The sequence below is a fragment of the Sphaeramia orbicularis genome, chromosome 6 (genome assembly GCF_902148855.1).
Source record: "Sphaeramia orbicularis chromosome 6, fSphaOr1.1, whole genome shotgun sequence".
Classification (NCBI taxonomy): domain Eukaryota; kingdom Metazoa; phylum Chordata; class Actinopteri; order Kurtiformes; family Apogonidae; genus Sphaeramia; species Sphaeramia orbicularis.
This window is the reverse complement of record NC_043962.1, coordinates 9735588-9759088: the sequence shown is the minus strand read 5'-3', so window position 1 is coordinate 9759088 and position 23501 is coordinate 9735588. Positions and strand designations below refer to the sequence as shown.

At 41.6% G+C, this 23501-nt stretch overlaps 1 protein-coding gene across 1 annotated transcript in view; it reads right to left on the bottom strand.

The window, feature by feature from the left end:
• Positions 1 to 23501, bottom strand: part of LOC115420609 (spondin-1-like) — a 319353-nt gene that overhangs the window by 13561 nt on the left and 282291 nt on the right. The window contains 3 exon segments of the mRNA XM_030135980.1: positions 3745 to 3903; positions 14753 to 14920; positions 16340 to 16510. Coding sequence (XP_029991840.1) covers positions 3745 to 3903; positions 14753 to 14920; positions 16340 to 16510 — 498 coding nt within the window.

Sequence of the window (23501 nt, the reverse complement as noted above, 5' to 3'; positions counted from 1 at the left end):
TTTTCTGAAAAACGCTTGGTTTTCACCGAACCCGTAGTCATATCGTATCATATCAATATCGAGATATCTGGCATGAATTCTGAGATATGAAATTTTGTCCATATCGTTCAGCCCTAGCACAGTAGATCCATTATTCATTCGCTCTCACATCCTCCCTCTGGTGGTGCTAAACTACATCTGTATCCACAGCTGTCCTGGGGCAGACTGATGGAAGCGTGGCTGTCAATCTGCGCCTACAGCCCCTCCCACCACCACCGAACATTCATACACATTCTTTAGTGGAAGCACTGGAGGCAAGGAGAGTGAAGTGTCTTGCCCAAGGACACAACAGCACATGACTGGGACAGAGCAGGATTCGAACCGCCAACCCTTCAGTTACACTGGTCTACAAGTAAAATGCTTCCAGAACAAAAATAGTTCGACTTGACCAAATTTGAGTCACTAATAAAGACAGATTAAGCCAAAAGTGGTAGTTGGTTGTAGTTTCACAGATACAGTCTTGGGCCAAAATGTGAAATTCTGAGGATTAATGCGAGAATGGGTTTTATTCAAAAGGAATATTTGTCTCAGAGCAACCAGATCTACTTCAAAACACTGTCTGTACATTATAATACATTCACTTCTCAGGTTCTTTCTAGTGGAACATTTATAAATCCATTGTATACAGGGTGGGGAAGCAAAATTTACAATGAACATTTAGTTGTTTTTTTCTCAGCAGGCACTACGTCAATTGTTTTGAAACCAAACATATATTGATGTCATAATCATACCTAACACTATTATCCATACCTTTTCAGAAACTTTTGCCCATATGAGTAATCAGGAAAGCAAACGTCAAAGAGTGTGTGATTTGCTGAATGCACTCGTCACACCAAAGGAGATTTCAAAAATAGTTGGAGTGTCCATAAAGACTGTTTATAATGGAAAGAAGAGAATGACTATGAGCAAAACTATTACGAGAAAGTCTGGAAGATACTATTAAAGAAGAATGGGAGAAGTTGTCACCCCAATATTTGAGGAACACTTGCGCAAGTTTCAGGAAGCGTGTGAAGGCAGTTATTGAGAAAGAAGGAGGACATATAGAATAAAAACATTTTCTATTATGTACATTTTCTTGTGGCAAATAAATTCTCATGACTTTCAATAAACTAATTGGTCATACACTGTCTTTCAATCCCTGCCTCAAAATATTGTAAATTTTGCTTCCCCACCCTGTAAATGTACATAAACCAACAGCATATGTATAATAACACACCATCATATATAATGAAAACATGAGCTAACCAGCACTTCTGTCATTTGTTTTCTGATTCATCCTATTAAAATATGTAAGATTTAGCACATTTAATGTCTGAAGTAGAGAGTTTCTAAGAAATTGTAGAGCAGTGTTATTGGACCGCTCTACCATCTGAGCCATGGCCGCCCTATATGGTATAAAGCACATTAGAATTTCATTGTGTATGCTCTGTGTGTACACTGACGATGTAAGGATCTTGAATCATGACATTTCCAAGCCGAAGTCATCTGGAAAATTCAAGAAATAGTGCGACACATAATCCTGTTGTCACACTGTGGTGAGTATTTTTTTTTTTTTAACAATTTTATTTATCATTTCTCCATTACAACTACAGGGGTTGGACAAAATAACGGAAACACCTTAAAGAATCAACAAAATATAATTTAATATGGTGTAGGTCCGCCTTTTGCGGCAATTACAGCCTCAATTCTCCGAGGTATTGATTCATACAACTTGTGAATTGTTTCCAAAGGAATTTTAAGCCATTCTTCAGTTAGAATACCCTCCAACTCTTTTAGAGACGATGGCGGTGGAAATCGACGTCTTACTTGAATCTCTAAAACTGACCATAAATGCTCAATAATGTTGAGGTCTGGGGACTGTGCCGGCCATACGAGATGCTCAACTTCATTAGAATGTTCCTCATGCCATTCTTTAACAATTCTAGCTGTATGGATTGGGGCATTATCATCTTGAGGTGAAGGTGTTTCCATTATTTTGTCCAACCCCTGTACATCTTTAACTGTTTAAGTGCCAGACAGTTAAGGGGCTAATAAGCCTTAAAAGTGCCACAGAATTTGGCCGTTTTTCAGTATTTCGCGTCGTTTTTATAATATTTGAAGAATCCTGCAGGAAACCGCTCGGTAACATCTGACCGATTGCTGATTAGATTCAAAACGCACCGGACGCAGCCGATTCATTATTGATCGTAATTTGCATCATTTATAATAATAATAATAATAATAATAATAATAATAATAATAATAATAATCTTTATTTATATAGCACTTTTCATACATTAAAAACTGTAGCACAAAGTGCTTTACATATCAGTTTAAAAATCAGTACCGCCCCCCACCCACACCCACCCACACACACACACACACACACACACACATATACATGCAAACCCACATATACATGCAAACCCACAAGCTCACACATACTTAAGAAGACTGACTGAGCACGGGTAGACCAGAACAAAAATATACAAGTAAAAGTAAAACATCAATTTAGGAGGCGCTGTCTCAGGGAGCCATCCGCACCAGGAGGCAGCCGCCGACCCCGGCGACCAGGCACCAGCAACACAGCCCCGCATCCCAACTAGTGGGAGAGGGCCAACTGGGACTCCCACCCACCAGAAAGGAGCGGACCCCAGTGAGAGAAGGCGCCACAGCCCCCGGAGTCCACAGCCGCCCCCCGGCATGGAGGGCTCCCTCTGATGAAACACCGGAGAATAAGAAACATTAAAAAAATATTAAAATATTATTCGGTCGCGTGACCTCAAATTCCCGTCTGCTTGGTCTCAAAAGGGGGACACAGAAAGAACGTCATCGAAATGTGAGAAAGAAATGGGGGTGGATGGTTTGTTTGTACACAAATATGGCGTGTTCTCCAAAGCCTGATCGGCCCGTGGCACTTTAAAGGTTGTATTCGTAAAGCCGATTTAATCGGCCCATGGCATTGAAAGAGTTAAGCATATCTTATGCAATTCTTAAACCCCCCCCCCCCATCCAGGTGGCATCCCCACAAATACATCCATATAAATACAGAGACAAACAAAACACCAAAAAAAAAAAAAAAGACTCAAACCAATTTATGTTCATCATTTTGGTCATATCACCAACATTCTGGACCTCTTGCATAAGGAAAAAAAAAAAAAATCCCAGCAGTCAGACTGTGGGCACTGAGAAGACTAGATGGCAGTAAAAGAATGAGGAAGAAAGAAAAATGCATTAAGTAAAAACAAGGAATCAGGAAAAAGGCAAATTCCTGATATGAATTATAAACTGTGACCAGGTTCTATCATATTTATCCTCCAACCCGCAGACTGTATACCTAATTTTCTCCAGGTCCAATCCCAACATCACCTCCCTAATCCAATGAACATAGGCAGGAGGGTTCTTCCCCTTCCAGTTCAGTAATATCAGACGGCGGGCATGTAACGATGCAAAGGCAATTGCATTTTTGTGGAGATGGGACAAGTTTAGATCATCCCTAACTACACCGAAAATGCCTATCAAAGGGTCAGGCTGCAGTGTTTTGCCAGGTATCACTGAAAGTGATTGGAAGATTGAGTACCAGAAACTATACAAAGACGGACATGAGCAAAACAAACACTGTGGTGAGTTTTTACCGTCCTGTCTTTTGTCAGGTGGTAAAAACAGAATGAGTCTAAGAGGAGTGGAAGGAAATGAAAGCTGCAGCTGTGCACTGGAGTCACTTACGACACTCGGGCAGCATGCACTTCTCCGTCTGCTCCAGCTCCTCGTTACATTCTGCAGGATCGGACTTAAGCATCCTCTGACGAGTGCGTAGGCCCCGCCCACACGTCACACTGCACTCGCTCCAGTCGGACCACGGCGACAGCATACACGGGATGGTATCTGCAGACACGGATACGCTCAGATACTTCAGATACTTCATACATATCGGCTACGTTCACATTGCAAGTAAAAGTGGCATAAACCTGACTTTTTACCCGTATCGATGACCGAAGAACAAAAGCTCCTTTCTGAAAAATGTAAAATTTAAAATATCTTCATGTTTTCTTGCAGAATGCTATTTGTAAAAAGTAATATGGTCAATAAATAACACTGGGTTACAAAAAAATGTTTTTTGCAAGTTGTCTAGGTTTTTTCAACTGAATTCGGACCATTTTGCACCGCTGAATCCAAAAATGACATCTGTTTTTCTCAATCAGGTCAGGTTTTTTTGCTAATTTGATTTTGAAAAATTTGATCTTCTCACAAAATTGATGACATTTTTGTGACTTTATCAGTTGATTTTTTTAATATAGTTCTCACCCAAAATAGGTTTTAAGAGAAAAAAAATCATTTTCTAACAGGATGTATTTATTATTTATTATGTATTCACCACAGATGTAGCAGAATACGTCAGGCTTATTTTTGCAAGATCTTCTAGTCGAAGCCATTTCATTCACCTGTAATATTAAAAAAAAACATTAATCATGAATTGGCAAAAGTAAAATCTTCAGAACTCATTTATTGCAAGAAATATGAAAGAATTTTGTATCATATTGTGGTGGAAAAATTTACTTTTTATATTTTATACTCTTTATATTTTATACTGTTAGTACATCTTCTTTTAATGCTGAGTCATTAGTCATTATGTGTGATGTTTACCACTCTGTAACACCCCCAACCCAGGAACGGAGTTCTTGCCTTGAGTTAAAACCCAAACACCTAAATGTCTGAATGTGTAGATAGAGAATGGCGCCTGCACTCCAGATTGGATCCAAGCAAGGTTAGAGTGGAGAGGTCATCATGACCTCTTCACGGAGCAGAGAAGGAGTAGTATGGGGTGGTACGATGTACGTAAGGAATGACATCATAGTTTGAGGGGGTTGGATTTGGTTCTATATAATCTTTAGTTTTCTCTTGTTTAAGCAGACTTCACTTACAGAGTTTCTCTGTGATTGACTTCTCAATAAATGCATTTATTTATTTTAACTCTAACTTTCTCTCCTCCTCTTTGTGTGTGGGTTATCAGTTGAACATTTCCATAACAAATTGGCGCTGCGAGCAGGGTTCCATGTGTGCTGTCGGGCGGGGGAACGGAGGTTGGTGGACTGATCATCCTACGGGCCAAAAAAGCGGCTGTAGCCCCGTGGTAAAACGACACCGCAGACGGGGGACCGGCCCCGAGCCCCGCCCGTCTCACCACTGGAATCGGAACTGAGTTCAACGCCACACACGGTGAGAAAGTTACAGTTTGGGGTGTTGGGGCTGTTACTCTCTGTGTTCCAAACTCACGTCACTGGGCACGTCACTGAAACAATAGTGGCGTGCGATTCGGGTTTATATATATATAAAAAAAATAAATAAATAAAATAAAATAAAAAAAATAAAAATGAAAAATAAAAAAATAATAAATAAAAAATAAGAATAAGTATATATATATATATAGACCTGAGTCGGGTTGCTATTGTATGCAAATACAATAGAGTACAGGCGTTTTTGGGAGATTTTTTCGCCTTCAACCAAAAGAAAATCGTATAGGGTTGCTATTGTATGCAAATACAATAGAGTACAGGCGTTTTTGGGAGATTTTTTCGCCTTCAACCAAAAGAAAATCGTATAAGGTTGCTAGTGTATGCAAATGCAATAGAGTACAGGCGTTTTTGGGAGATTTTTTCGCCTGCCTTCAACCAAAAAGAAAAATCGTATAAGGTTGCTACTGTATGTAAATACAGTAGAGTAAAGTTTATAACAAACTTGAAAGCGTTTTAGGTGATTTTTTCGCTGACAACTGAAAAGAAAAATCAGGGTTTTTTAGTATTTTGTTCGCCAAGGAACAAAAACCACTTAGAAGACGTTCTAAGTGTAAAAATGGGAAACCGGCCGGGGCACAGTGACGGGGGTGTGGACAGAGAGGCCCCTATTCCAAAACCCATGGGTAAAAAGAAAATATGGGGAAATTGTGCTTGAATGTGCTGATTATTGGGTAAACATGGGTATTTTTTCTAAAATGCCAACTTTGGGTGTGCAAAAACTGAATGAGTTAAAGGGAGGCAAAGAGAGAAAAAACAAAGTCAGGGAATTTAAACAATAGGAACCTTGTAACAAATGTTTTGAGATGTGGTGAATGAAGCAAAAACAAACTGAGGCATGTGTAACCGTAGATGACACCATCTAGCTGTGTTTTTTTTCCCTTTATGCCTAATTTGTTAGAATATTTAAACCACTTCTTTTCATTCATAACTTTATACTTCCCTTGTATTTTTGTGCGACGTCTGTGCTACGTCTGTAAGATCTGGTAAATTATGCTGCTGGTTATAAAAACAGATATAAAACAGATTATACAGATTAAACAGTTATATTTTAGATTGTCAAGGAGCTTGAGCTCCGCCACGTTACCATATACTATATGCCCCCCCCCTTGTGTTTCTGTGCAGGCAGCGAAGTTGGTGTCCGGGTCTGGACGCCTGCCCACAAAGACGCCGCGAGAACCCGCCCCCCCTCCCGGAACACTCAGCCGTAATTCCAGAACCGGCCAAACGTCAACGGGCCCCAGCAGGCCCCCCAGGTCTGCTGACCCCCGGCCTTCTCCACCACCGGAGCCAGACTCCACACAACCCGACTCCACCCCCGCTGCTGATGCTGCAGGCAGGGGGGAGGACTGACTTCTGGCACAGCTGCACAAATGCCCACGGTGGACCAGACGGTCCTGTTGTGGTGTTCAGGGCATGGACATTCACTGAAACATCTACCTGATCCATCCGAGGGACTTTCTGCAATGAACACAGACCCACTGGGTCCGAACTCAGGCGGCTTCTGGCTGCACAGATGACCCCTAGCCTCTGCCGGACGTTTTTTCCCACCTGAGGCTGTCTGTCTGCATGGAGACACCTGAAACAGGCCTGATGAGACAGTGGAAGATTCCAGACGCAGGGCAGGGGTCACTTTCATCAGACACTCTGGACTGGTCCGCCTGACCCCCCCCCGGGGAACAGCGTGGGCGGGGACCGGAGAACACTTGAGGCCCACCTACACCCGGAAAGGGGTGGTCCGACATGTGGAGGGGTGGGCCACCTCTGTGGCCAACCAGGACATGGGAAAAGGGACTGCCCACAGAGAAGGCGAGGCGGAGACAGCCACGTGGAGGGAACGGGGCAGGGGATTGGCTCGCGGCCCTGGAGGGCGGGTCTCCAGACACGGATTCCACACCCACTACAGCTTCTGCTGCACTGCCCAAGGGAGGAGGAGGTGACACACACACACACACACACACACACGCTCAGCTGGGTACTGACTCCTATCAGAAGCTCCCTGTGGTTGATCTTACTATAAGCAGGTTTAAGTTATTGTTTTTAGTAGATAGTGGAGCTACATACTCTGTGATCAGACATGTAGACTTAACACCTACACTAAAGTTGAGTGGAAAAACTATTATTTCTGTGTCGGCTGGTGGTAAACAGGACAGAGAGAGCTTTACTGTTCCGTTGACATGTGTTTCACAAGAATGTACTTTCTAACATTCTTTTTTTACTCGCACCCGTCTGTCCCATTAATTTGTGTGGGCGGGATTTGATGTGCAAATTGGGGGTAAAACTTGAATCGGGTCCAGAGGGGTTAACGATAACTCAACAAAACACAGTCGCAGGCACAGATCTCCACTCACATTGTGTGTATGCACACACAATGGTTAGGTATGCTGCTGGGTGACCAGATTCTGTATACCACTGGAAAGTCTGTTCCCCCCAAATTACAGAAAAATGGGTCGAGCTAAGTGACAGCAGACTTCAGCCTGGCGCTTATGTCTCACCCCCAAATGATTTATAGTGTGCTTCTCATTTCAGTCCTGGAGGCCCTGACCCCACATATGAGGAAAAGTTTTTTCACACAGAGTCTGATAAGCTCACAACTGGTTACATGTTTTGGGATTCATATTTTTTTGGGCATTGTCTGTGTCACTGACTGATAACCAACATTCTTTTTACAGGCTTGGTGCTGCACCACGTATGTTGCTCTTTCCAAACCATGCCATGCAGATTGGAAAGACGTGGGCCCGTTTGTGGAAAAGGCCTTGCAGGTGTCAGATTTGTGTCCCACCTCTGACCCGGCCATCATGTTCGCTCCCCGACTGGGGGTATACAGACAGAGCATGATATCAGTGTTTCACTGTCAGAAAACTGTACAGTTGTTAAATGATGAAGCGCTCACCTGTATGTCTACATCTCCCACAGGCCTCTCACCCGTCTCCGTGCCACCCAAACTGGCTGATATCCCACCTGGTGTCTGGGCTACTGGTCCACATGATGTGGGTCTCGTCCGGAACTGCCCACTGGTCATCATTACCCCGCGATCTGATTACAGGCCATGTCAAAAACAGTCCGAGTTCTAAGCTTATTTGAATGTGGGAATTATAGTTCCATGTCCTGATTCACCGGTCAGGACCCCAATTTTTCCTGTGGAAAAAAGTGCGAACCCTCCTGACCCAGACACATGGCGGTTTATTCAAGACCTGCAGGCAGTAAACAAAGCCGTGGTTCCACACGTGCCCACGGTTCCAAATCCACACACAATTTTGTCACAAATTCCGCCATCTGCGTCTCACTTTTCTGTTATTGACCTGTCGAACGCGTTCACATCTGTGCCTGTGCATGCAGATAGCCAATATTGGTTTGCGTTTCAGTTCAAAAACAAAATGTACACATGGACACGCATGCCTCAGGGGTATTGTGAGGCCCCAACCATTTACAATTCCATTTTGGCTGAGTCGCTGTCCCACCTTGACCTCCCACCAGGTGTTGCTCTTTTGCAGTATGTTGATGACCTTCTCCTTTGTTGTCCTTCTTCACAGGCTTGTGTCGAGGCCACAAGGTCGTTGTTGCTTCACCTGGGGGAGGAGGGTCATAAGGTCAGCGCCAAAAAGCTCCAGTTTTGTAAACAGCAGGTTGTGTTTCTGGGGCACCTGATCTCTCAGAACCAAAGGCTCATCAATCCTAAACGGATTCGAGCCATTCAGAACATTGCTAGGCCGGTCACGAAAAAGCAGATGATGTCATTTTTAGGTATGACTGGTTATTGCAGGGCGTTCATTCCTGATTATTCTGAGCTCGAGCACCCTCTGACATCATGTATTCATGGTAAGGGCCTGAATGCACATGATAGAGTTGTGTGGACATCTGAGGCTGAACAGGCGTTCACGTCTCTCAAAATGGCCTTGGGTTCTGCCCCTGCTTTGGCCCTCCCTGACCCGGCCAAACCATTCACACAGACTGTGGATGAGAAACGTGGGTTTATGTCTTCTGTTTTGTTGCAGGCTCACGGTGACAGATTACGCCCGGTGGCGTATTTCTCCACTAAACTTGACTCTGTGGCTGCGGGTCTTCCTTCTTGCCTCCGTGCCGTCGCTGCATGTGAAAAGGCTGTGGCTGCATCACGTGACATTGTTGGGTATAACCCTTTGACTGTGTTGGTTCCACATTCTGTCTCTGTCATTCTTTTAGAGCAGAAGACCCCACATCTGTCCGCAGCCCGGTGGCGCAGATATACCACCGTTCTGCTGGACATGCCAAATGTCACTGTGAAGCGCTGTACGACGCTTAACCCCGCCACACTACTTCCGACTGCTGAGGATGGAGAACCTCATTGTTGTGAGGCCGCGTTGGAGCAGACATGTTCCCCTCGCCCGGACATCTCTGATGTGCCCTTGTCAAACCCTGACTTTGTTTTCTTCACAGATGGTTCTTCTTTTAGGGACGCGTCTGGCACGAACAGGGTTGGTTTTGCGGTGTGCACGTCCATCGACACGGTCTCCTCAGGCCCCTTGCCCTCACACTATTCAGCACAGGCGGCTGAGCTCGTCGCTTTGACGGAGGCCTGTAAGTTGGCTGAGGGCCATTCTGTCACTATCTTTACTGATTCCAGGTATGCCTTTGGTGTGGTGCATGACTTTGGGGCCCTGTGGAAGCACCGTAGATTTTTGAAGTCCGATGGTAAGCCGATTCTGAATGCATCTCTTGTGGCACATCTGTTGGATGTTGTTCTTCTCCCTTCTGCTATTGCAGTTGTGAAATGTCAGGCGCATCAGAAGGAAGACACTGACGTCACGCAGGGGAACTCCCGAGCAGATGCAGCTGCCAGGGCTGCTGCGTCCTTGGAGGCCGCCTCCTCCTTCTTGTCTCAGCAGTCAGAGGGGGCCCCTCCCGCGTCAGTGTCTGACACACAGTCCTTTGCCACTCCTGATGAAAGGCGTGTTTGGGCCTCGTGTGGTTGTGCACTGGATTCTTCTTCTGTGTGGCGTGCTGCTGATGGGCGACCTTGTCTACCCAAACATTTCTTCCCCTGGTTTGCTAAGTTGACACATGGCGTAGATCATGTGTCTAAGGGAGGAATGTTAGATGCTATAGCACAGTATTGGTTCACGAAGGGGTTTACAGTAGTTGCAGAGAAATTTTGCAAGAAATGTCTTATCTGTGCTGCTCATAACACTACAAAGTCTTTCCCATGTCGCTCAGCAGGTCACGAGCAACCACACCTCACCTTTGACCACCTTATGATGGATTTTGTGGAGCTGTCTCCAGCTGAGGGTAAAAAGTATTGTCTGGTGATGGTAGACATGTGGTCCAAATGGGTTGAATGTTTTCCTGCAAAACATGCAGACAGCTCCACAGTGGCTAAGGCTTTGTTAACTGAAATTTTGCCTCGTTGGGGGATCCCAAAAAGGATCTCATCAGACAACGGTACTCACTTTGTGAACACAGCACTAACTGAGTTAGGGAAAATGCTAGGTTTTGATCTAAAAACACACTGTGCATACCATCCACAGTCAGGGGGGCCTATTGAAAGGGAAAATAGCACCCTAAAATCAAAACTGGCTAAATGTTGTGAGGAAACAGGTCTTAACTGGGTCAAGGCCCTACCTCTGGTTTTCATGCAAATGAGAATGAGACGTAGGAGTCGAAGTGGGCTGAGTCCTTTTGAGATTATGTTTGGGAGACCCCATATACAGGTCTCCAGGCCCCCAACCAACCGGGTTGACATCATTGTTGGAGCATGACATGTTGTCTTAGTGTAGGAAACTCTCCTCTGAACTATCTCAAGTACAGGTACTGGTGAAATCAGCACTACCGGTTCCTGCAGAGGGGCTGCTTCATCCGCTGCAGCCGGGGGATTGGATCCTGGTTCGGGACTTCAGACGAAAGCACTGGAAACAGCGCAGGTGGCGAGGCCCTTTCCAGGTGCTCCTGACGACGCACACAGTGGTCAAGGTTGCTGAACGTGCCATGTGGATCCATGCGATCCACTGTAAGCGGTTTCTGGGAGAACGCCAACTGCTGCAGCCGAGGACGGGCCGGAGCATCGATCGACAGCGTAGACTGGACGACTGGACACCGGAGCTGGACACAGCTGTATCATGCACCTACACTCACAAGACTCACTGGTTGAAACCTAGCGGTGGTAACGACCCCAGTGACGTCTCATATACACTTATCCTTTGCCTGGTCGCTGGCGAGTGACTGAAGATCCCCTGCCCCACACATACACTGATTCGATGACGATGGAGGTGATCAAAGGGTCAGCTGTCACCTGCATCACCCTCCTGTGCCTGTACATGTGGTACATGGACACATTCTATCAGGTATCTGATCCTTCACCAACACATCACATTCCTGTTGCGCCCTGGTCTGTCGGAGGACAGCCAGGGTCAGAAGAGCTTCGGAGACGTCACGGCCGTGACCTCCACCTCATTGATCACCACGACTATAGCGATAACACATGGTGGCGAGTGACACGTGATCTGACACGACGTGTCACTAATCAGTCTTGCTATGTGTGCAGTTTGATGCCACACAGCTCACATGAAGATACTCTGTTCGCTCCTTATCCTCTCTCGATCAATCACACACTGTTGACAATGATAAAGTGGACAGTGGGTGATTGGCCGTCTGTCGAAGAGTATCCCTGGCTGAGGTGGAAACCCAACATGACCTTCAGAAACCCCAGAAATTTCTCTAGAGATACTAATACTACTATGGTACAGAAAAATGTTGTTTTTCGGCTGAGAGACATGTCTAATCCTTTTTTCATTCCACAGTTGTGTTTCCATTCCCCAGTCACAGAACACACACGTTATAATTTGGGGCACACATCTGGGTGTAACATTACTCTCAAGGTAGCATGTGGGTTAGCAAATTGTGAAAACAGGACTGATAAATACACTTTTCCAACAACAGGGACACTCTCTCCTTCTCCATTTATCGTCGTTTATAATCTCACTGCATTATTAGGTAAGTCCCCACTGATACGTTATGATTCTAAGACTAATGTTACGACTACATATAATGACGTACTAGCTTTAACTCCTTCTGATTATGGGTATGTCTGTCCTACAGATATGGTGTGGACGTGTGGTCAACACTCTTATTTGTATTTCCCAGCATGATGGGCAGGTACATGTCACCTCTCTTATTTGGTTCCAGCTACCTCCAAATTGACCATCAGCCCAGTTATGTCACCGCCTCACACCCGTGTAAAACGGGACCGGATTTCAGGTGGCCATAAGTTTGCAATCAGTATTATTCCCATGTACGGCCCTGCTCGTTTATCTTGGTACATAGAGGAGCTTTCTGTGGAGCTAGAAAATCTCACAGCGTCAGTTGAAAGAGGATTTGATGCTCTTACCAGTGAGATGAAGGCTCTCCGCACTGTCACGTTACAGAATAGGGCAGCTTTGGATCTCCTATTGGCCGAAAAGGGAGGTGTCTGTCATCTTATTGGCGATCAGTGCTGTACCTATGTACCTGATGTTACTGCTAACATGTCAGATGTCCACAATCAGCTTGATCACCTTAGACGGGTCCTACATGAGGAAAACACTGCATACACTACAACAGGTTGGGATTTTTGGGGCTGGCTGATGTCTGGGGGATGGAAGACAATGTTGATGAAAATTGTTGCTATGATTTTTGGTGTGTTTGTATTACTCCTTGTATTATCCTGTTGCATCATTCCAATAATACGGTCAATGATCAGCAATGTGATTGGTACTTTTAGTATGGTACTGCATGAAGTGATTGATGATGATAATAACGATTGTGATTTTGATGACTTAGATGATTTTGAGGATGACGAAGAAAGCAATGTGTAATCCTGTAATCCTTATGGTTTGATGATCATTTATAATCATTTATTGATACTCGTACGTAAATTTTATGTTTTTGCATGATTGATTCGGTTGAATAATCAAAAGGGAGGAAATGTGGTGGAAAAATTTACTTTTTATATTTTATACTCTTTATATTTTATACTGTTAGTACATCTTCTTTTAATGCTGAGTCATTAGTCATTATGTGTGATGTTTACCACTCTGTAACACCCCCAACCCAGGAACGGAGTTCTTGCCTTGAGTTAAAACCCAAACACCTAAATGTCTGAATGTGTAGATAGAGAATGGCGCCTGCACTCCAGATTGGATCCAAGCAAGGTTAGAGTGGAGAGGTCATCATGACCTCTTCACGGAGCAGAGAAGGAGTAGTATGGGGTGGTACGATGTACGTAAGGAATGACATCATAGTTTGAGGGGGTTGGATTTGGTTCTATATAATCTTTAGTTTTCTCTTGTTTAAGCAGACTTCACTTACAGAGTTTCTCTGTGATTGACTTCTCAATAAATGCATTTATTTATTTTAACTCTAACTTTCTCTCCTCCTCTTTGTGTGTGGGTTATCAGTTGAACATTTCCATAACAATATGATGTGAAAATGCCCATAAATGTAAGCAAAAATGTTAAAAAGCCAATATGTAGCATAGTTCAGAAAGTTGACCTGATTGAGCAAAATTAATGTGATTTTTGGATTCAGCACACCAAAATGATCCTAAATCAGCTCAAAAAACTTAAACAATAAATTTGTTGTTGACCAGTGTAATGCATTATTTACACTGGTCTACAAGGAAAATGCTTCCAGAATAAAAGTAATGAAATTTTACCACATGAAAGTCACTGATAAAGAAAAATCAAGTCAAAAATGCTGGTTGGCTGAACTTTCCAAGATACAGCCTTGGGTCAAAATGTGAAACTCAAAAATTAACGAGAGAATGGGTTTGACTCAAAAGGAATATTTGTCTCAGAGCTACAAGATCTACTTCAAAACACTGTCTGCACATTAGAATACATTCACTTTACAGGTTCTATTTAGCGGAAGATTTCTAAAACTATTCTATAAATGTACATAAACCAATATATATGTGTAATAACACTTAATCATATACCTTGAAAACATCAGCAAACCGACACTTTTGTCATTTATTTTCCAATTAATCTTATTAAAATACGTAACATAATGTATTTTTTACATTTTTAAAAAATTATTCCTTTTTTTTTTTTTTTTTTCAGAAGAAAATTTTCAATCGCGTTTTTTTTTTTTTCATGCCTAAAGAGGAATAAAAACACTCAGGAAAAAAAATTGATTAAGGTTCTCATAATTCGTGCATGAAAGGGTTAATTGGTCTCATAACATCTGAGAAACTCAGTTGGAAACATCCATATTTACTTCCATAAACACACTGTGGTATGTGTGATGTCATGTCTTCTTCTGTACACTACATGGGGTCACTTCAGGACCATAGACAGTTCACACATGAGTCATAATGTGAACAACCACACCAAAAAAAGTCGGATTAGATCATTCAGATCCGCAGTGTGAACGTATTAACAGTGACATGAAGTGGACGACACATGATCGTAATAATAGAATCAAACACTTACGACACTCCGGCATCATGCACTTCTCCACCTCAGCCACCTCTGTCTTACACATTGACCCGTCTATAGGAGGCATCTTCACCATACGTTCACGCCGTCTCATTCCCAGTCCACAGGTGACACTGCAGGGGTCCCACTCCCCCCACTCTGTCACTACACAGCTGCTGGGGGCTGTGGAAATGACAGCACAACTCTGGGTGATTTATCTGCCTTCATTTTAAAGTAATGAAGTAAAAGATTAACATTGTAAATAGATTACTTCAAGGTTTTACAGACTCCACCCACTGATACACCACAACTCCTAAACAGGATCAGGGGGGTCAAACATACGGCCCATGGGGCAAAACCGACCCACCAAAGGGTCAAATCTGGCCCCTGGGGTGAATTTGTGAAGCCGTGCCTACTGCAAGACTGATACATGTAAACCATACGGACGAAAAACTGAAAATGAAACTTAAGATCAATAAACTGGGGGCGGGGGGGAGATGAAGAAAACTGGGGAAATAATACATAACAGTGTGTGTGTGTGTGTGTGGGGGGGGGGGGGGGGGGGGGGGGGGGGGTAATTAATTGTAACAGAGGAGGGAGGGACTTTTCCATAAGTACCCCGACCTCCCCCAATGATTCACAAAACTTATGAGTAACAGAAAATATCAGCTTGACAAAAACAGTGATTTAATTTATATCGTGATACATATCGATATTGTCTGATATGAAAAAAATTATCATGATATTATTTTTTTCCATATCGTCCAGCCCTTCTTATTGGATGTAGAAGTATTTTTTTCTTTAACACGCACAAATATATTTTTACCTCTGAGGTATTTTGATCGCTTTGCTTTGTGTTTGCGTGTTTATTTGTTTGTTTGTTCGGAAGATAATTCAAAAAGTTATGGATGGATTTTCATAAAATTTTCAGGAAATGTTGATACTGGCACAAGGAAGAAATGATTACATTTTGGTGGTGATTGGGGGTGGGGGTGGGGGCAGATCTGTCTTGGCGGAGGTCTGTGCTGTCTGAGTGCTTTCCTTGTTTATAACTTGTAACCTCAGTGAAGACAAAGCCTCGCGCCCCCTCTGGCATCTGTGGCGCCCCCTTATGGGGTTAAGAACCACTGCATTAGACAGTGAATAGTCTGATCTAGGGAAGGAAAGAAAGAAAGAAAGAAAGAAAGAAAGAAAGAAAGAAAGAAAGAGAAAGAAAGAAAGAAAGAAAGAAAGACAGACAGAAAGAAAGAAAGACAGAAAGAAAGAAAGAAAGAAAGAAAGAAAGAAAAAAAAACAGAAATAAAGAAAGACAAAAAGAAAGAAAGACAAAGAAAGACAGAAAGAAAGAAAGACAAAGAAAGACAGAAAGAAAGACAGAAAGAAAGAAAGACAGAAAGACAAAAAGAAAGAAAGAAAGAAAGAAAGACACAGATCGACAGACCGACCGACCGACCGACCGACCGACCGACAGACAGACAGACAGACAGACAGACAGACAGACAGACAGACAGACAGACAGACAGACAGACAGATAGATAGATAGATAGATAGATAGATAGATAGATAGATAGACAGATAAAACCAAACATGTAGGTTCCTTACAGCACTCATCGTTGACGGTACACTTCTCGGTCTCCTCAGTGTGGAGTTGACACAGCGACCCGTCCTCAGGATACTGTTTGACGTAACGCTCTCTGGACCTCATCCCCATCCCACAGGAAACGCTGCAGGCCGACCAGCTGATCCACTCCGACATCATACACGTCGATGGCTCTATCCAAGAAAAAGAGGCAAAAAACAGGCGTGTATAGCAACGGTGACTATTTAAGAACATCTTGGGTTTTTTTTTTTTTTTTTTGGCAGGTTATTGTGGGAAAACGTTCCCTGGTACTGGAGCTTTGTTATAAATGGCCTTTACGCACCGTTACGCTTTGCAGGTGCAGACGCCCTGTTGCTATTCCTCATTGCAATCAGTGCATCCTCTAAGTAGGCCTAAGTGAGTAATACCAACACGCTAGTTTTGGTCAAAAAAGTTTGGCTGCCACTGCAAAAAGCTCCGTGACACTGAAAACAAAGCAAAAAAGGCCGTTCCCAGGTGGGTTTAAAACCAGGTGTTGGAACAGAAATGTTTGTTTTAGAAGGCAAATGGGTGACAAATTAAATGGAAAACCAAAATCAAGTCTTTGGGTGCTTTCACACTAAACGTTTTTTAAATGTATTTTCTATTTGATATGACTTTACCTCATAAAATGCAAAATAGAGAAGATAAGGCCTTCACAAAAACATTGAAAATGTGGCTTATCAACACCTACAGCTGCCAACACTAAAAGACAAGCCTGTTGTGATGTTTGATGTTGTGATCAAATGTTGTCGTGATATGTTGTGATGTCTTATTCTCTTTTAATTGTATAGTAAGTGTTCGAATATGTATCTTGTATTATATTGTACAGGTATTGTGTATTTTGTGCTCCCTTAACAGTCTGTTATGTACAGGGTGGGGAAGCAAAATGTACAATATTTTGAGGCAGGGATTGAAAGACAGTGTATGACCAATTAGTTTACTGAAAGTCATGAGAATTTATTTGCCACAAGAAAATGTACATAATAGAAAATGTTTTACTCTATGTGTCCTCCTTCTTTCTCAGTAACTGCCTTCACACGCTTCCTGAAACTTGCGCAAGTGTTCCTCAAATATTGGGGTGACAACTTCTCCCATTCTTCTTTGATAGTATCTTCCAGACTTTCTCGTTACAGTTTTGCTCATAGTCATTCTCTTCTTTCCATTATAAACAGTCTTTATGGACACTCCAACTATTTTTGAAATCTCCTTTGGTGTGACGAGTGCATTCAGCAAATCACACACTCTTTGACGTTTGCTTTCCTGATTACTCATATGGACAAAAGTTTCTGAAAAGGTATGGATAATAGTGTTAGGTATGATTATGACATCAATATATGTTTGGTTTCAAAACAATTGACGTAGTGCCTGCTGAGAAAAAACAACTAAATGTTCATTGTAAATTTTGCTTCCCCACCCTGTAGAATAAACATTGAGTTCACTCAGTACTAAACAGAACAGTGAACAGTCACATCAGTTTGCATCGTAACATCTCTGTTAATTTTCTTCTCTTGTCTTCTTCTCTTGTAAATTTTGCTTCCCCACCCTGTATGTGTTATTTGTTACATTAGCGCCCTATCAAGTGTCTAACCATGTCTTTCTCCTGTAAATGTTTTTTTTTTTTTTACTGCCTTTTTAAAACTTGGCCAGGGGACTACAGATGAAAACTCGCCTTCTGGCTAATTCTGGCTTTTTTTTAACCGTGTGTAATCATGTGTTTTATGAAATTGAATTGTCCCCTTTCAAATAAATTAAACTAAACTAAACTAAACTAAACTAAACTAAACTAATATTATAATAAATAGGCCTGTAACAGTACACGTACCGAACCGAACTGTTTCAGTACACACCTGTTCAGTTCGGTACACAGCTGTACTGAAACGGCACAGTATGATGAGAAAAAGAAAAAGGAACGAAAAACATTGTTTGATGCAGAACTTTAAATCCGCGCAAGTTTCACACGGACATATTGAAGGATGCACGCATTGACCCGAAATATGAAATAGCAGCTGATATAAGGTTAAAAAAACAACAACAAATATGATGTGAACCTGGAAGGAAGAGACTGAAGACCCTCCACCATCAGTCCAGTCCAGTTTGGGATCACTTCAGGTCCCGGTGAAAGACAACAATGAGGAAAGAGACGGTGATAAGACAGATGTTGTTTGACCCCTAGGAACTACGGTAGTTCTAAAACACACTAGCTCTCAATCGCTCTCTCTCTCTCTCACGCACGCTGTATAACAGAGGAATAGAACTCGGAGTTGGCCGTTGAAAGTACATAAAAATAAAGTTTCACTTTCGTTTCACGCCAGCGTTAGTTACGTTAGTTATGGACCGGACCGCACCCCCCCACCCCCCCGACTCCGACCAAAAAAACAAAACAAAAAACAACAAACAAACCGTCCTCCAGACAAATCACACCTTGCGCGCACGCACACACACACAAAAGTACACAAAGTGTCCTAAACAGTTTGTTCTCTGTCCTAAAATAAATAATTTGGTTCAGTTTGTTGTCAGTGTTTCTCTTCAGTTTGTTTCAACAGAATACCAGTTTACCCTCCTGTTAATGTTGCACTTCATGCAGAATTTTTTTGTTGATATTTTTATGCAGAATGTGAACTGACAGAACTGTGATTAGATTTTTGTTGTTTGTTCAAAACTACCTGTCAGGGAAAAGTGCCATACTAATGTTTAAAATACATTTAGTAATATTAAGAATTTATTTTATTTTCTATTTGATTTATAGCAGCAGAATTATATTATTCCTGTTTTCCTATATTCTATTGTGCCCAAAAATTGGGGGAAAAATGTTCAAAAATTCATAAATGTATTAAAGACATTTTGAGGGGTTTTCTTTCTTCCCGTACCGAACCGAAAAAACCGAACCGTGGCTTTCAAAACCGAAAATGTACCAAACCAAAAATTTTGTGTACCGTTACAGGCCTAATAATAAATAGTGATAAATCACTTTAGAAAGGTTAGATATAGAGAAATGTTAATTTGGAAACTGACACAAAAGTAGCGCTGGGTCTTTATGGGTTAAACAAAAGAAGAAAATAACTAGAGGAAGTAAAGGAGCTGAGGCAGAAAATAAAGAAAGGAAAAGACAAAAAGTCCATTTGGAAATACATCCATACATAAAATACATACAGTGTTGTGTAAAAATCTGATTCCACCTTTAGTTTTGTTGTTTGTACAGGGTTGAAATGAATATACATATTTATTTCTCATCCTCTTTTCTTCAGATACGACAAGAAAATACAGCAAATGTGTGCACCGCTTTCAAAAACACACCAAAAACTGAACTAAACAGGTTTTGAAGGAAGGTTAAAGTCATTATTTAGTTTGACCTCTGACCCCGTGACAAGAAGCAGCACAAACAATTAGAAACATCTGACATGTTGAATGAAACCTGGTAGAAAACATGAGAAAAGTAATGCCATAAATCTGGTATTTTTCATGCAGCACATGTGGTCATGAGGACAGGATGGAGGCATGTCATGCAAACCCCGGATCAGGGGTGTACACAGTGTGACAAAAACTGGGATTTTCTGGTGTGAAAAAGCCCTAATTAAGGTGTTGGACCACCGTAGGCCACCAGGGCGGCTTCAGTGAGTCTTAACAATGATCGGAAAGTCTGTAAACTGGTCCAACACTGGTCTTACTGGGTGGTGTGTTCCTAATGTGAGAGAACACTATGTAGACTTAGACTCATAGGAACGGTGTATGTTTTTATAGGTGTATTAAAGGCTGTCGAACGATTCATGAAACCAGACCGAATAGAATAGAATAGAATAGAATAGAATAGAATAGAATAGAATAGAATAGAATAGAATAGAATAGAATAGGCTTTAGTGTCATTACACCAGTTGTGCAACAAAATTGCAGGTGGTTTCCGACACCTGCAGTGGACTTAGATCTAAGTAACAACACAATAAGGTATGGACATATAATAGAAAAAATGAGGTATAAAGTAGTGTACAGTCCAAAATGTGCAAATTAGAGATATACCGTATGAAAGGGTCAGTTTAAGAATATAAAAGTAGTATGAAAATGTGCAAATGTAACATTGTAAACAGTGTAAACAGCACAAAATATAACAATTTATTGATGGTGTAGACAGTACAAATGTAAGGGTAGTGAACAGGATAGGCAACCAACCAACCAACCAACCAAACCACAAACCAAATCAACCAAATTGACCAACCAACCAACCTACCAACCAACCAACCAAACCACAAACCAAATCAACCAAAGCACAAACCAAACCGACCAACCCACCAACCAACCAACCAAACAAACAAACAAACAAACAAACAAACAAACCACAAACCAAATCAACCTAACCACAAACCAAATCAACCAACCAACCAAACCACAAACCAAATCCACCAACCAACCAACCAACCAACCAAATCCACCAAACCACAAACCAAATCAACCAAATCGACTGACCAACCAACCAACCAACCAACCAACCAACCAAACCACAAACCAAATCAACCAACCAACCAAACCACAAACCAAATCAACCAAATCGACCGACCAACCAACCAACCAACCAAATCACAAACCAAATCAACCAACCAACCAACCAACCAACTAAACCGACCAACCAACCAATCCAACCCGACCAACCAACAACTCAACCAACCAACCAAACCAACCCAACCCAACCACCCAACCAAATCAACCAAACCACAAACCAAATCAACCAAATCGACCAACCAACCAACCCAACCAACCAAACCACAAACCAAATCAACCCAACCACAAACCAAATCGACCAACCAACCAACCAACCAACCAAACCACAAACCAAATCAACCAACCAACCAACCAAACCACAAACCAAATCAACCCAACCACAAACCAAATCAACCAAATCGACCAACCAACCAACCAACCAAACCACAAACCAAATCAACCAACCAACCAACCAACCAAACCACAAACCAAATCAACCAACCAACCAACTAAACCGACCAACCAACCACCCAACCAACCAAACCAACCAACCAACAACCCAACCCAACCACCCAACCAAATCAAACCAAACCAACCAAAGTTTTATTTCATAAATGTAAAAAAAACAATACAAACATCAACAAAAGCAAATGATCACCAGCAAAACAAACAAAACCAAAAAATAAATGTACTAATACTATTATGCAAAAGAAATACTTAATACTACTGAAGTGTTACTTACACATACTAAGTGAAGTGGGCTTCCCAGTGACTGATCAGTCTTCAGAAAAGCTGTGTATTAACTGTTTTAGTCGCAGAAACAGTTTTTCTAATGTTTGTTTAATATTTCCAGCCCATGAGAACAGAAGCAGCACATCCTCTGTTGTACATCCAAAGTGAACAAATGCCATATGATGGATACTACATGCACGACGCCTCTAATCAAGTTAGCGCTGCTTCAAGTCAACACCAGTCCCTGTCTTTGTAACGTATCCGAGGCAGAGTCCATCAGCTGCCAAAGGCCTGGGATCAAACCCAGGTGTCCATGAAAACACTTGGACCCACATCTTCCAGTTCCAGGACACTGTTCTTTCACGCCTCACCACAGCGCTCAGTCACATTCTCTCTAACAGCTTCTTGGGTTTCAGTCTTTTATGTCATCTGAAAGTTGAAAGTGGCGTTTTCAAAGAAGCCCGTCCTTAGAAAGTGCTGGGGCTCTGTTTTTAATAAGGCCGGTTGCCTGAGGGACAGTCCTATTCACAGCATGGGCCTGAGGGACGGAAAGTCAATATGTATGACCCTGGCTTGTATCAGCTGAAAAGTGAACTGCAGCTTCTCAGCCTTAACAAGGCTCCACACTCTGGTGTATTCTATCACTATTAGGCAGCACGGCGCCGCAACATCTGCCTATTCTTCACTGGTAGAAAATCACTGTAGACACAGAACTGTCCTCTGCTGCTTTATCCTTTTCTCTGTTCAGTTTAGAGATTTGGAGACAGTACATTAACCCTTAGGAGTCTGGAATAAATGTCTGTTTTTACCATACCTGCATGTATATTCACATTTTTAGGCACGTCATATAACCTCATACCCCATAATATGCACATGAACATTATCAGCTACCAGGAGAAGAAAGACTCATCTGTACTGGAACACTGGGATGAAAGTGTTTAGGCCCTGAAGCTGAAAAATTAGAATTCTGATTCTGAAAAAAGTGAATTATATTATATTATATTATATTATATTATATTATATTATAGTTCATTTTTCATTCATTTGTGTTTTTTTCTACCCGTCTTTTTCTCTGCACTTGATTGTTGTATTTTTGCTGCTCTTAACTGTGAAATGTCTCCATGGTGGAATAAAGAAAATCTTATCTTACCTCATCTTAATTTATCTCATCTTAACTTCTAATCTTATCTTAACTTTGAATCTTCTCTTCTCAATTTATCTTAGCTTAACTTCTAATCTTATTTTATCTTATCTTAATTTATCTTATCCATCTTAATTTATCTTATTATCTTAACTTCTAATCTTATTTTATCTCATCTTAACTTCATTTATCTTATCTTAAATCATCTAAATTTATCTTATTATCTTAACTTCTAATTTTATTTTATTTTATCTTATCTTAACTTCATTTATTTTATCTTGACTTCTAATCTTATCTTAACTTTTAATCTTATCCTATCTTATCTTACCTTAACTTCTAATCTTATCATATCTTAGTTTATCTTTACTTCTAATCTTATTTTTATCTTATCTTATGTTAATTCATCTTATCTTAACTTCTAATCTTATTTTATCTTATCTTATGTTAATTCATCTTATCTTAACTTCTAATCTTATTTATCTTATCTTATGTTAATTTATCTTATCTTAACTTCTAATCTTCTCTTCTCTTGTCTTCTCTTGTCTTAACTTAAAATACATCTTTACTATGTGTAAATGGAAATTACAGATTAATTTAGCAATTTGTTTTGTTCACAAAAGTAGTACAAGAAAAGCACTGGGAGAGTGCAGACCTCCGCCAACAGGGATCTGACCCCCCACCCCCCCCCCACCCCCAAATCACCACTAAAATTTAATCATTTCTTCCTTGTGCCAGTAACAACATGTCATGAAAAGTTCATGAAAATCCATACATAACTTTTTGAGTTATCTTGCTAACAAACA